This window comes from Myxocyprinus asiaticus, chromosome 29, assembly GCF_019703515.2.
Source record: "Myxocyprinus asiaticus isolate MX2 ecotype Aquarium Trade chromosome 29, UBuf_Myxa_2, whole genome shotgun sequence".
Taxonomy (NCBI): Eukaryota; Metazoa; Chordata; class Actinopteri; order Cypriniformes; family Catostomidae; genus Myxocyprinus; species Myxocyprinus asiaticus.
Window position 1 is genome coordinate 31,447,524 of NC_059372.1, and position 13,324 is coordinate 31,460,847.

At 39.5% G+C, this 13,324-nt stretch overlaps 1 protein-coding gene across 1 annotated transcript in view; it reads left to right on the forward strand.

Moving 5' to 3' along the window:
- LOC127420379 (XK-related protein 7-like) overlaps positions 1 to 13,324 on the forward strand; it is a 131,363-nt gene that overhangs the window by 105,862 nt on the left and 12,177 nt on the right. Inside the window, exon 2 of the mRNA XM_051662638.1 lies at positions 4,764 to 4,963. Coding sequence (XP_051518598.1) covers positions 4,764 to 4,963 — 200 coding nt within the window. The remainder of the gene's footprint in view (positions 1 to 4,763; positions 4,964 to 13,324) is intronic.

The following is a 13,324-nucleotide window of genomic DNA, read 5'->3' on the forward strand; positions in this document are numbered from 1 at the left end:
CCTCATTTAGTTAATTAGCTGTATTTGGTTAATGAGTTAATGACCTATCCTGTAGACTTTTTCAGAGGTGCTCTGTCAGTCCCAAAGAGAAAGGCTCCACCTGGGTATGGCTGACTCCATTTGGGTTTTAGTGTGTATATGTGTGTGTTTGTGTACGTGTTATAGTTGGGATAGCCTCCCAGGCCTCATTTACACTCAATATGAGCATTAATCACGCTAATTACAGCAGCTCCACCTCAGGGACTGCTGAGATGGTGGAGGACTAAGGTGGGGACTGGCTGATAGACAGGAGAAGTTAGCCACGCTACTGGTTGCTTTGCAATGCAAATGGAGTCAAACATAATTCCTCAGAATTAGCATGTGGCTCATATTGAGACAAGTGGAATTGCATTCAATTTTTCAGGCCTTCAGTCATTTGGAGCTTCACCTATTTCCTCACGTCCTGCACAAATACTGGCGTTGGGTCATTCCTTGTCAACTCAACCAGAGGTCCTGGCTCAATTTTTATTTTTTTTATTTTTTTTTTCTGGTGAAAGAAATACATAAATGAAAAGCCAAAATATTACATTTCATGGATAAATATGTTCTGAGTAAATCATTATAAATGGTGGTAGAGAGCAGTTCAAATGACAATTTCTGCCTACAGTTTGGTGCAAAACAATAACCTTAGCTAAAACTTGTAGCAAAGAAATAACATTAGAAAGGTGCTAGCATCATTATTTTATTTTACAAAGAGATAGATACATCTATTACTTAAATCAGGTTGACTTTAGGGCCCCCTCTTGCATTACATGACAGTGAGTCCAGAAATTATCAGGAATAAATAAGTAAAACTCTGTTGGTGTGTCTATGACTCCAAAAGTATAATATACTTTTAATTTCTGGTTCAGAACAAACTATCCTTTTGGTATCTTCATACTTAAGGCACTATATGGTAAAATCCCATAGATATGGTGCTCTCAGTGTTGCTCCATGTGTAAATTTGACACATTTTCAATGTTAGAAAACCAAATGTGGGCCACATGGTATGAAGCTAGTTTATTTTGTCCAAAAAAACAAAGGTATGAGGAACAAATAATGTTGAAACTAGAACCTACATTAACTATGTACCTTTATGTATTCACATAAAAACAATAATGTCAAAATCTCGATTTTCGAGAGTCCAAAAACACACTATTTAAGAAAAAGTGACACATGTGGCTCTTCAGTTAGCGCAATGCCTAAATCTAATTTTTGGATTTCAGATATAGTATGTAGCTTTAGAATACATCATTAGAGTGTTTATCTGAGTCACTGTAGCCTTTCTGTCAGCTCAAACCAGTCTGGCAATTCTCCGTTGACCTCTCTCATCAACAAGGCATTTCCATCTGCAGAACTGCTGTTCACTGGATGTTTTTTGTTTTTGGCACCATTCTGAGTAAACTCTAGAGACTGTTGTGTGTGAAAATCCCAGGAGATCAGCAGATTCAGAAATACTCAAACCAACCTGTCTGGCACCAACAATCAAGCCATGGTCGAAATCACTGAGATCACATTTTTTCCTCATTCTGATGGTTGATGTGAACATTAACTCCTTAGCTCCTGACCCATATCTGCATGGTTTTATGCAGTGTACTGCTGCCACATGATTGGCTGATTAGAAAATTGCATGGTGTACAGGTGTACCTAATAAAGTGCTCAGTGAGTGTATACCCACTAAAAGCCCTTCTGAAATTGTGTGGCATCTTGAGTTGATGCCAATCTCAAATAAGATTGGAAGCTTTTATTGGAAATTGAAAATCCCATGTATATCCTACAGTTGGGGGCTTTTGTCATTTTTTCTTAAGCGCTCAGTGTAGAGGAAGTTTGTTCACAGGTGCATGCACAACAATATGCTGATACTGTAACTAAAAAACAAAAATGTAAATAAATAAATAAAATGGAAAAAAACTATTGTCACTGAAAATTGAGTACTGTTTTATGTACTGTAATTTTATACACAGTTGTTTGGCACATCTGCTAATTTGTGGCATTCGATAATAATGCAGTTACTAATGAAGTGCTGAGTGTGTTAAACCATGTGTTGACTGTAAGCATTTTAGACAAGAATTCTCCTTGACGGTCTCAGCGGGGACAGGGTTGCTAATTACTGCAGAAGATAAATTAGCCGCATACATAAACACTCTCAGTTTACTTTTTAGACACACTTTATCTTACTGTATCTATCTATAGTTCCTTAGATGCAATTTGGTGCTCTCCTTCAGGTCCTGTGCATATGTTTATTCTTAAATCTTGGACGCTTCAGTCTGTGCTCTCAGCTTCTCAGGTTGACAGCTCTACACTTCTGAAAAAAAAATTTCTTTGAAATATAGATGTAGAAAGACTATACTTTTGCCCCATCTGTCGTGGTTCTCTCATTTGTCTCAGGTTTCATCACTGCAAACCACTCCAGAGAACTGGAAACCTCTAGATTAATTCGTCCTTTTGATAATGGATGTTTTAGAGAGCACAAACTGGCTAAACGCCTGTCTGAGAATGCGGGTCTGGGAAACACACACAGAAACACAAAAATTGTAGCTCATTGTTTCAGATTTTATTTGGTTTTTAGCTTTCTCTGCTTTCAGCTCTGTCTCACTTTCACACATACAAAATACACAATTACATTCATTTCACATGGAGCACTTGGCAAAGGATCATCTGAAATCTCCCATAGTGGCATGCAGGCTCAGTTCCCTTAAAACCTTTAGCCTATCAGAGAGGAGCATGAAATACAAGCTTTTCCCCTCACCGCCTATCAGAGTTAAGCATGAAAAAAATCCCTCCCGTTGCAGGCTGAAAGTGTAGAGCTTGGGATAAAATACTCTTCTGGAGTCTTTAGATAATGCAGCTGGACTGAAGCTGCTTGGAGCCGAGATGAGAGCAAATGTGAGAAAAAGAGACAGAGAAGCGTCAATTAAATTGGAGAGTTCTTTACTTGAATAAATTAAATTTGAAATTATTACATTTAATCAATTCAGTCTGAGATTCTTTGATTTAATCTTTGCATTCATAAGTTGAATCAATTGAATTTGTGATTTTTCGATTGATGTTTAGAAATAAGTTGAATCCAGCCTAGTCTCATAGGATCATGCTGCTAAAAGGATATTTTAGCTAAATTATTTTGACCTGCCTTGTTGCACATATGCAGTTTCTCTGGGAAATAAACACTATACAATAGGTTCTACAGTAACAATGATTTTTATACACTTTCACACAAAGCATGCTTGTCGAAAGGTGAAACGAAAGTGTCATGGAAGTACCACGAAATGGCATGGTTGCTTCAGCAATTGCGGTTTTCACCTCACACTTGCTTTGATGACAATATTGGTTAGGGTTAGGTTTAGGTGTATTGTTTAGGGTAGGAACGTCAGTTTTGTTCACCTCACATTTGATTTTATGACACTGTCGGTTAGGTTAAGGTTTAAGGTGTAGGGTAGGGAGTCAGGTTTTATTGATTTAAATCTAGATAGAGCATTAACCTTAAAAACCTCTAAAAATTTAAAACTTTTAAAAATGTAAAAATAAAAACCTTAAAAATTTAATTGAAACTGAATTTGAGAATTCTTCAGTTGAATCAATCACAGTAAAATTGATAATGCATTTGAGAATGCATTTCAGAATTGAATTTGAGACAAAGAAAGAAAGAACAAGAATGAGATTGAATAAAATTTAATTTGAAAATTCTATTCTATATTGAATCCATTGCATTTGAGACTTTGAATGAGAAATTAAGAAAAAAAGAAAGAATTAAAAAAGGTAGAAAGACAATTTTATGTGAATGAGAATTCAATGCATCACCTCTTTGTAAGTTGTGGAAAAGGTTTTAAAATTGAGCTTGTGTTCATCGCATTGACCGTGCACAGTATGTGTGTGTGTGCGTGCGTGTGAATGTGTGTGTGTGTGTGTAAATGTGGTATCAGGTTGTGTCCTGTTCTTCTCCTGTCAAAACTGCTGACAGGTTAAAAGCGCTCAGTGCCACTCTGGTGTCATATTGTGATGGACATTTTTACAGTCAGCTTAGCCAAAGTTGTTTTCACATACTTTAGTTACTAAACCTTCATTGCCCATTCAAATGGAGTTTTAATTAAGAGTTCAGAAAGAGCTTGTTCATTTAATCCTGTCAATGACAACCCAAGGATATATAAGCCGCTGTTTTCCTCAGTCCTGTGACAATTGTTCCAGCCTCCATCTTGTAGTAGTCCTGGGGGGAACGCAGGCAGCAAAAAAATTGACTTTATATGAATGTGTAAACAAAGTAATTCTGTGGTGAGATATCATGATGCACATAAGTAGAGGAAACATTTCCAGTTTTACATTTACTTTTTCAACACTGACAGCTGCTCTCATACGTCTCTTGATGCCGTGGTGATGCTTAAATCATTACTATGGCAAACAATGTAAAGAACTGGATATTGACAACACTGTCTGACCAAATGGATCCAATATTATTACTTGGGAAAGGATAGTCAATCCATAAGGTCGAGATGCAGTGTGAACAAAGCCTTTGAGCCCGAATCGAGTCCTTAGTGCTTGAGCCCCTCCTTGACGGACAGCGAGCCAAATCCAAACAAGTGAAGTCAGGTATAAACCATGAACATTTTCCCACTTTAGCCCAAGTTTTCTAAAGTGGCTAAGTAAGAGGATACACCCCTCTCGAAAATGCTACATTGCTAATTTAATATCTCACTTAAAATACAATTAACCTTAATGAGCTTTTGACCATTTCCCTCCATGTGTGTCATCAGGTACGTCCATACCTTGTACTTGGGAGTGCAGAACCGTTGGCATGGCGAACTGGGTCAGTGTCATTTCTACTGGCGTCTGAAGTTCGAGAGCGCTGACATCAACATGCTGCGGTTGCTGGAGGCGTTTCTGAAGAGCGCACCTCAACTCGTGCTGCAGCTCAGCATCATGATCCACAGCAACCACATACTGCCCCTGCAGGGTAAGATAACACAGACACACACACAGATCTACAAGGTGGGCATATGAGATGCTTTTAGCAGAGCATATTTAATGAGTAGCGTTGAGAAAGAACAAGTGAAAGAGTGAGAGGTGGCAAATCACTTGTGTGATTGTGTCCTGATCATCATGAATGATTCATATAAGAGCTCCAGAGAAGAGATTTGCTTTTGATTAATTAAACAAAATATTTCACATGCACTACTCGATGCAATGTCATATGACATGAAGGATGGGTGACAGAGAGAAAAGGAGTGGCAGAGAGAAAGAGAGAGAGAGAGAGAGAGAGAGAGAGAGAGAGAGAGAGAGAAAAGCTGTTTATTTATACAATAATCATACACACAGTAAGGTTTTTACATATTACTTCATCTCAATTTTCCAGCAAATAGTAAAAAATTATTTTCAACTTTACAAAGTACATCTCCATAAGTTCAAATCTTATTAAAATCCAATACATTTTTCATACAAAAATAAAAATTAAAATCATGTTTAATTCTCGCTTTTACAAGCCTCTTAAACACAATCACTATATTACATTAATTTCCATATTCGATTTTCTGTTTTCTACTTAAATAAATAGACATTTTTGCTTTACCAATAATAAAATTGACCAATTTCCCCCCCTTGTTTTAGATTCCTTAAAAACATCAATAAAAACAGTTATATTAAACATTTCACCAAAGTCAGCAAAAATCACCTCCAAGAGTTCAAAAAGAGGTTTCAACCTCTCACAATATATAAAACAATGAAAGATAGTTTCTCTCTGCTCACAAAAATTACAACTTTCTTTTACTAGCGGATTAAGAATAGAAATAAAAGCATTAACGGCAACAATGCCATGCAAGATTCTCCATTGCAAATCTCCATTAAACTTTGTCAATGGTGGCTTGTATAATGTACCCCACATTGGTTTAAAACTAGAATCCACACTTAAATGACATCGCCGAGGATTATCAGAACGATGCATTAACTGTTTTTTATTCAGCACTTTTACACACACTTTATAAAACATTTTCCACCAATAAACTCAATATTTTGGTCTTTCCAATTTTTTGACACTGTTAAAGGACAGTTAATATCTGTATCTGGCAAATCTGGAGAAATCATCATTGCTGGAAACAAGTCTTCAGTGTTTGGCCTTCTTTTCAATATTGAAAAGTCATAAAGGAGCATCCATTCTTCTTCAGATAAAGAGCCTCGACATTTTTCCAACATTTGTCCAACATCTCTTTTGGACCGAAGTCCAAGTCTTTGAGTCAATGCAACAGTATTACTCAAATTCCATCCAGTCACTTCCACTAAATCCTTCATTGTTATAATCTTCTCGTTTTTCAATTTTTGTTCAAACTATAGCACTATTTCACAGGACAAATTCAAATGAGAACCATTAATAAAGGGTTCTTGCATTAACCAATGCAAAGATTTCCCATCCGTAGACCTTGTTATTTTCATCAAACTCCATGATTTTTGAACACCTTCATAAAAACGTGAAATTTCTTTTAAATTAATTTTTGTACAGTTTGTCCAAAATTATTATTTCTTTAATCCTAACTTCCCAACCACACTTAGAAGCTTAAAAGCTATATTTGTCCAAGACAGCTTTTGATACAATAGCTTTTTAACAAACTTCAGTCTAAAAGCCGCTTTCGAACTAGCAAGGTGTAATAAACCTTGTCCTCCCTCCTCTAAGGGAAGGTACAACACTCTCTTTGGAAGCCAATGTAATTTGTCCCAAAAATAATTAACAAGAGAAGTTTGAATTTTCTCTAACAAGCCCACTGGTGGTTCTAATACTGCTAAGAGGTGCCATAACATGGATGCCACTAAATTGTTAAACATTTTCCCAATTCTTTTTCATTGTTGCCTCATCACCTAAGAAAACCCCCAAATATTTAAAACCTCCATTCGCCCATAACAATCCACCAGGTAAAATTGGTTTTTCGTCCTTCCAATCACCTAATAAAAATGCTGAACTCTTTGACCAGTTAACTTTTGAAGAGGAAATTTTACCAAAATTTTCAGCAGTTTCTGTTAGTCTGTTAATATCTTGTTGGTCATTAACTAAAATTATTACATCACCAGCATATGCTGACATCTTTACAGTAAAATCACTATTATATTTGAAACCACAAATATTCTCCCTTATTTAACTTAAAAAAAGGTTCCAAAGCAATTGAATACAACATACCAGACACTGAACATCCTTGTCTTATTCCTCTTCCTACTTTAAACGGGGCACTCAAGCCACCATTGATTTTCAAAATGCTTTCAATATCCTCATAAAGGACTTTTATCATGTCTATAAAACCAGGAGGAAAACCAAAAGCTTTAAAAGTATCCCATAAGTAATAATGTTCCACCTGGTCAAAAGCTTTTTCCTGGTCTAGTGAAATCAGACCGAACTTTAGGCCAAAAAGCCTAGAAACCTCTAAAACATCTCTAATTAATAAGATGTTATCCACAAACGATCTATCAGCTATACAATATGACTGATCTACATGTACTATCATTCCCATCACCTCTTTTAGCCGATTAGCCAAAGTCTTAGATACAGTTTTATAATCAGCACACAACAATGCCCCTGGTCTCCAATTTTTTATTTCCTTTAAATCACCTTTTTTTGGGAGCAGGGTTAAAACTGCCCTTCTACAGCTCTGTGGCAGCTTTTTTCCATTCAAGCTGTCATTCACAACTACGAGCAAATCTTCTCCCAAAAACTCCCAATAAACCTTACAAAAATCAACAGGTAATCCATCAATTCCTGGTGCCTTACCATTTTTTAAGCTTTGTAAAGAAACATATAACTCCTCCTTTAGCAATTGTTTCACTAGTTCCCTATCTGTCACTCACTCGACGTTGGTGTCGATGTAGTGACACTAGGGGTCACTCTTGGGAGCCCGAGACACCTCTGGTCTTTGATAAAAGGCCAATGAAAATTGGCGAGTGGTATTTGAATGCCACTCCCCCGGACATACGGGTATAAAAGGAGCTGGTATGCAACCACTCATTCAGATTTTCTCTTCGGAGCCGAACGGTCATGCTCATTGAGCTGAATACTACTGTTCATTCAGCTCTGCTGGATCTGACGGCGCATTTCAGCGGCTTCTCCCCCCTCTACACTGGTGCACTGCAGAGAATGCCCCTGGGCGCTTCGGCAGAAAAACTAGAGAGTATATTTTCTGAAAGAGCATTTTTCCCCTCTAAAAGAGTATATATTTCTAAAAGAGCGCACACACGGAACGTCTTTTTAAAGATGCTTTTCCGATTGTGTGTTATTCCTGGTTGTGCTCGTTATCTCTCGCCTTTTAACGGTCATGATCACTGTCTTTCGTGTCTGGGCACTGCTCACGCAGAGACAGCGTTCATGGATGGTCATGTTCTCATTGCGAGAATATGTCCATGGTAACGTTGCGGTCGCGGCTCACCTTCGTAAGAAAGCGAGCCACCCCAGAGGCTCCCGCCTCGTTCCTTTTACCCACGGGTATGAGGCCAGCGCGGCTAGCACTGGGGGCGATTTGGGGACCCCAATGGGACCGCCTCTGCCGGGTATCCCCCCGCGGACCTCCCATTCCCCAGCACGCTCGTCTGCCCTGATCGGGCTTCCGGGTGAGTCCGCCGGCTTGTCTCACGGCGAGTTCGACCTCTTATTCGGAGCCCACGAAAGTGATGAGCTCTCGAGCGCAGCATCGAAGAGCGGGCTCGTCCAGCCGGAAGCCTCAGCTGGGCTCCTCCCTTCGGGGTCGATTGCCCAGTCACAGGCTGACGCGGAGATGACGACATGCTTTCCCGGGCAGCCGCGAGCTTCGGTTAGAGTGGATTTCACTGCTCTTCCCTGAACCCTCGCGGCTCGGTGATTGGTTCCTGGGCTCGCGGCGCCACTCAAATCCACGCCCCGCACCCGTTCCTTTCTTCCTGGAAGTGCATGAAGAGCTGACAAGGTCGCGGGAGGCACTTTTTACTGCCCAATCCCGATCTTTTCAGCTTCCCCGCCCTCACTACCCTCGATGGTGGGGCGGCCAAGGACTATTCGGCAATCCCCCGGTGGATAAAGGCGCTCACGGTGCACCTATGCCAGCAGAGCGCCATCACCTGGCGCGGGTGCCCAAAGCCCCCGTCCAAGGCCTGTAGGTTTACGTCATCTCTGACGGCCAAGGCCTACGGTGCCGCTGGACAAGCCGCCTCCACCCTGCACGCCATGGCTCTCCTGCAAGTCCGCCAAGGTGCTAAAGGAACTGCACGAGGGTAGTTCCGCCCCGGGATTGATGAAGGAACTGAGCTCGGCGACCGACCTCGCTCTCTGAGCGACGGAGGTCACGGCGTGGTCTCTCAGGCGGACAATGTCCTCATTAGTGGTCCAGGAGCGCCACCTTTGGCTCAACCTGGTCGAGATGGGTGAGGCCGACAAGACACGATTCCTTGCTGCCCCCATTTCCCAGGCGGGCCTATTCGGCGACACCGTCGAGGACTTTGCCCAGCAGTTTTCGATGGTAGAGCAGTAGATGGATGCTAGCCGGCATATCTTGCCCCGGCGTGGCTCAAGATCCCGCACCCTGTCTACTCATCGCTAAGGGCGCCCGCCCCTTCGGCCCGGCCCCGGCGTGGAGCCCACCGCAGGAAGCAGACGCCACCCGTCTCGTGGCCGCCCAGAACCCATGAAAGGCTTCAAAGTGCCCTTGAGATGGGTGACCCAGGGACAACGAAACCCGCTGCTCTGGAGCTGGTAAGCAGATCTCTGTCTTTTTGTTACTTTTTGCATTTAATTGCGCTGCATGCCCAAGTGGCTGCAGTACTCAAGAGCTCAGCAAGAGCGGTTTCCTTGTTCCCTGGGTCACGTATCCAGTGTGTACGGCCGTCATCACGACCACCGTCCACCACTCTATTTGGCAGGTTTTGCGCTCCAGCGGCAGTCTCCCGCCCCTGAGCGCCTAGCTGTGGCACAAATCCGGATTTCCCACTAACTCCATCATCCTTAGTTGCACCAACTTTCTGCATTTTGTCTTAGTTTTAGGCACAATTTCCCATTAATTTGTTTTTCTCTTGATTGTTGGAATTTTGAAAATGGTTTCATCATCTCGAAAATTTTCCCCTTCTAGATCATTCAGATCTATTTCATAACTTTCCTGTGTTTCCTTCATATTCCCCTCTATATTTCCATTCACCTCCTCCTTGTCCACATTTCTTTCTTTTTCTTGTTCTTTTCTACCAACTACAAGCACCAGTTCCATTTTATTACTCTCTTGATTCCTTTCTTCCAAATACCTCTCCACAGTGCTATTGTTCTGCGTTTATCTTTCAGGACATGAACGCATTAAATGGCCTTCTTTACCACATCCAAAACACATTAAGCTTTCAGTTGTCACAAAGATAATATAGTCAAAATCGTCAATCTTAAACTTCAGAGCAATGTTCAAATCCTCTACACCACTCTTCAGCACCATATATACTTGTCTCCTGAAAGAAACAACATGTTTCAACAATGGAGACTTACAACCTTAAGGAATCTTCCTTATGGTTGAGACAATCTGACCATGTCTTGAAAGTTCCCTTTCTATTTTATCCTTGTTGAAAGGGGGCATATTTGAAAGCATGACTTTCTTCGCTGGATTAACCAGAGGAAATACTTTCACAAAACTATTATTCAGAGTTATTCCTTATTCAACAACATCATTCACTTTTTCAATCTTATCCAAAAACAAAACAACAGCACCATTCATCCTAGATGCAGACCATATACTATTATATTCAACAATTTTTCCAATCGCTGTACTAACCTCCTCCACCGAGCTCTCAATGCTAACCGGCACTTTAATTCCATGCCACCGGGTGAGCTGGGCAAAACCCGCTCCTCCCAAACTATCCATGGCCACCAGTTTAAAATTGGCTAACCCACCCTAATCCCACTCTTCCCCCAACAAAACCCACAATACCAATTCAGCAAGCTATAACAGTATAAACAAACGTAACAGACCGTAAAAGTTGAGAGAAAAAACTCCAGCCACGCTCTGAAACACACTCCACTCGCTCCACAGACGCTCACGCATGCACAAACACACACACACAGAGAGAGAGAGAGAGAGAGAGAGAGATAGAGAGAGCGAGCGAGCGAGCAATAAGTATGTGTTGGGCAAGCTATTTAAAAAAAATAGCTAGCTAAGCTAACAAATACTCTTCAGAAGAATTAGCTAAGCTAAGCTAAAAGCAATACATTAGAGAAAGTAGCTAGTTACACTAAAAGTTACATGGAAAGAGAAGCTTGATACTCTGTATCTACTTCATATTCCTTATTAGATTTTCAAATAATCTGTTTTAGTCCTAGAATAATTTGTCAATTTGGTTATGACATATTGTCTGTGTATGTTCTAGCAGTAGCAAGTCTTCGTACTTGCTTCTTTAGCAGCAGCAGCAGTGTAGGAGATTTACCAAGACCAAATACCATTGCTGAACTAAGGTTACTAGTAATATTTTGGCTAATATCCATAAGGAATGGATAAATCTATTGTTAGGCAGGGTTGGGGAGTAATGGAATACATGTAACGGGATTATGTATTTAAAATACAAAATATTAGTAACTGTATTCCACTACAGTTACAATTTAAATCATTGGTAATCAGAATACAAAGTATTTTGATTACTGAAGAGATTACTTAGCATTTTATTGTCATTTATTTCATTTAGTATTTAGTCCTTTCAGATGGAAAACATTTATACATATAAATGATGCGATCCAAAGTGCATTTGAACAGCGGTGAAACACTTTCTTATGTGAATTCTATTTATCACTATTTCTTTCGTGTTACATTCATACGAGCAGACAGACAAATAAGTTTGAAGTAAGTTTGGAGCAGAAGAAATAGAAATAAACCTTGTGTAAATTGTCAGCTTTACATTAAGCTAAAATGCTATTTCTAGCCATTTTACATGCATGTTACCAGGCACGATCATATTATTTTATCAAGAAAATTCACGTTAGATCATAATTTCTTTTTTTCTAGTAAGACCTTTGATATTAGGGCAAAAATCATATTCTTGATAATAATTTTTGTATTGTTCTTCTGTAAAAATATCAAAAAATCCTTAAAACAAGATCAATTTGATTTATCTTGTTTTAGAAACAACACTGCATAAGATATTTAGGTTTTTCAGAGAATGTATTTTTAACATGTGTATTTTGTCTTACTGTACTGGCAGAGTTTTTATAGTCAAAACAAGTGAAAAAATCTACCAGTGCTGAAGAAGTAATCCAAAGTATTTAGAATACATTACTGACCTTGAGTAATCTAACGGAATATGTTACAAATGACATTTTACAGCATGTATTCTGTAATCTGTAGTGGAACACCTTTCAAAAGTAACCCTCCCAACCCTGTTGTTAGGGGACCCAAAATAATTGCAAGAGAGCACCAAACTTATTGTCAGGGAAAGCAAACTATTGTTAGGGAATTGCAAATAATCAACTATGTGATTTTTATGTGATTTATATTGCTTGCAAAAAGGAGAGGGATAGTCAGCAGAAAAAAAGACAAAAAAGAGGCATAGAACGAAAGAGGAAGAGTCATGGAGTTAACAGCAGGATTGAGGGCTCAAAGTGGACACGTGATAAGACTCTGTCGAAACAGACAGAGATTTTCTTATTAATTCTGGGTCATGGGTTTGATTTACAACAACCTTACAGAAAGGCTCTGGCTTTTTCTCCCTGCATCTTTTTCTGATCTCATGTCCCAGAATGTCAGTCCAACTTTAACTTTTTGACCTTTATATTGTGTGAGCGAATTCCTTTTGAAAGTGAGCATCACAATGCCCTACTCACTATGTAGGGTAAAGCACTTGAAGTGAGTACTCTGAAGGATGCAGGGCATTAATGTCACTACAGCTCTCTGGAATACTTTATTCTGACTGGTTAATCGTGCCATTCAAACATATGTGATTTGTTAAATTTAGCTTGAGCGTGTTAGCCAACCTCAGTCCAACACTTATATTTCAAGTCAAATAATTTTAACTTGTATAGTGCTTTTCACAACACACAGCGTTTCAAAGTTGCTTTACAGAAAATTATGCTTTAACAGAAGTGAAGCTGTAATATCTGTAATGTTTCAGAGTCATCATTTGTGTTTTGATAAAACGTGATTGTAAATTGTGCCTTTAAATAAATAAATAAATAAATAAAATTTATATTTAGACCTCCAGTTAGTAAGCTAAAGGCGACTGTGGCAGGGAACACAACTCCATAAGATATAGGTTAATGGAGAAAAATAACCTTGGGATAAACCAGGCTCACTGTGGGGGGCAGTTCCCCTAAACAGCATGAATATTGATTTATTGTCTATGTATTCCATTTTAAGTGTGT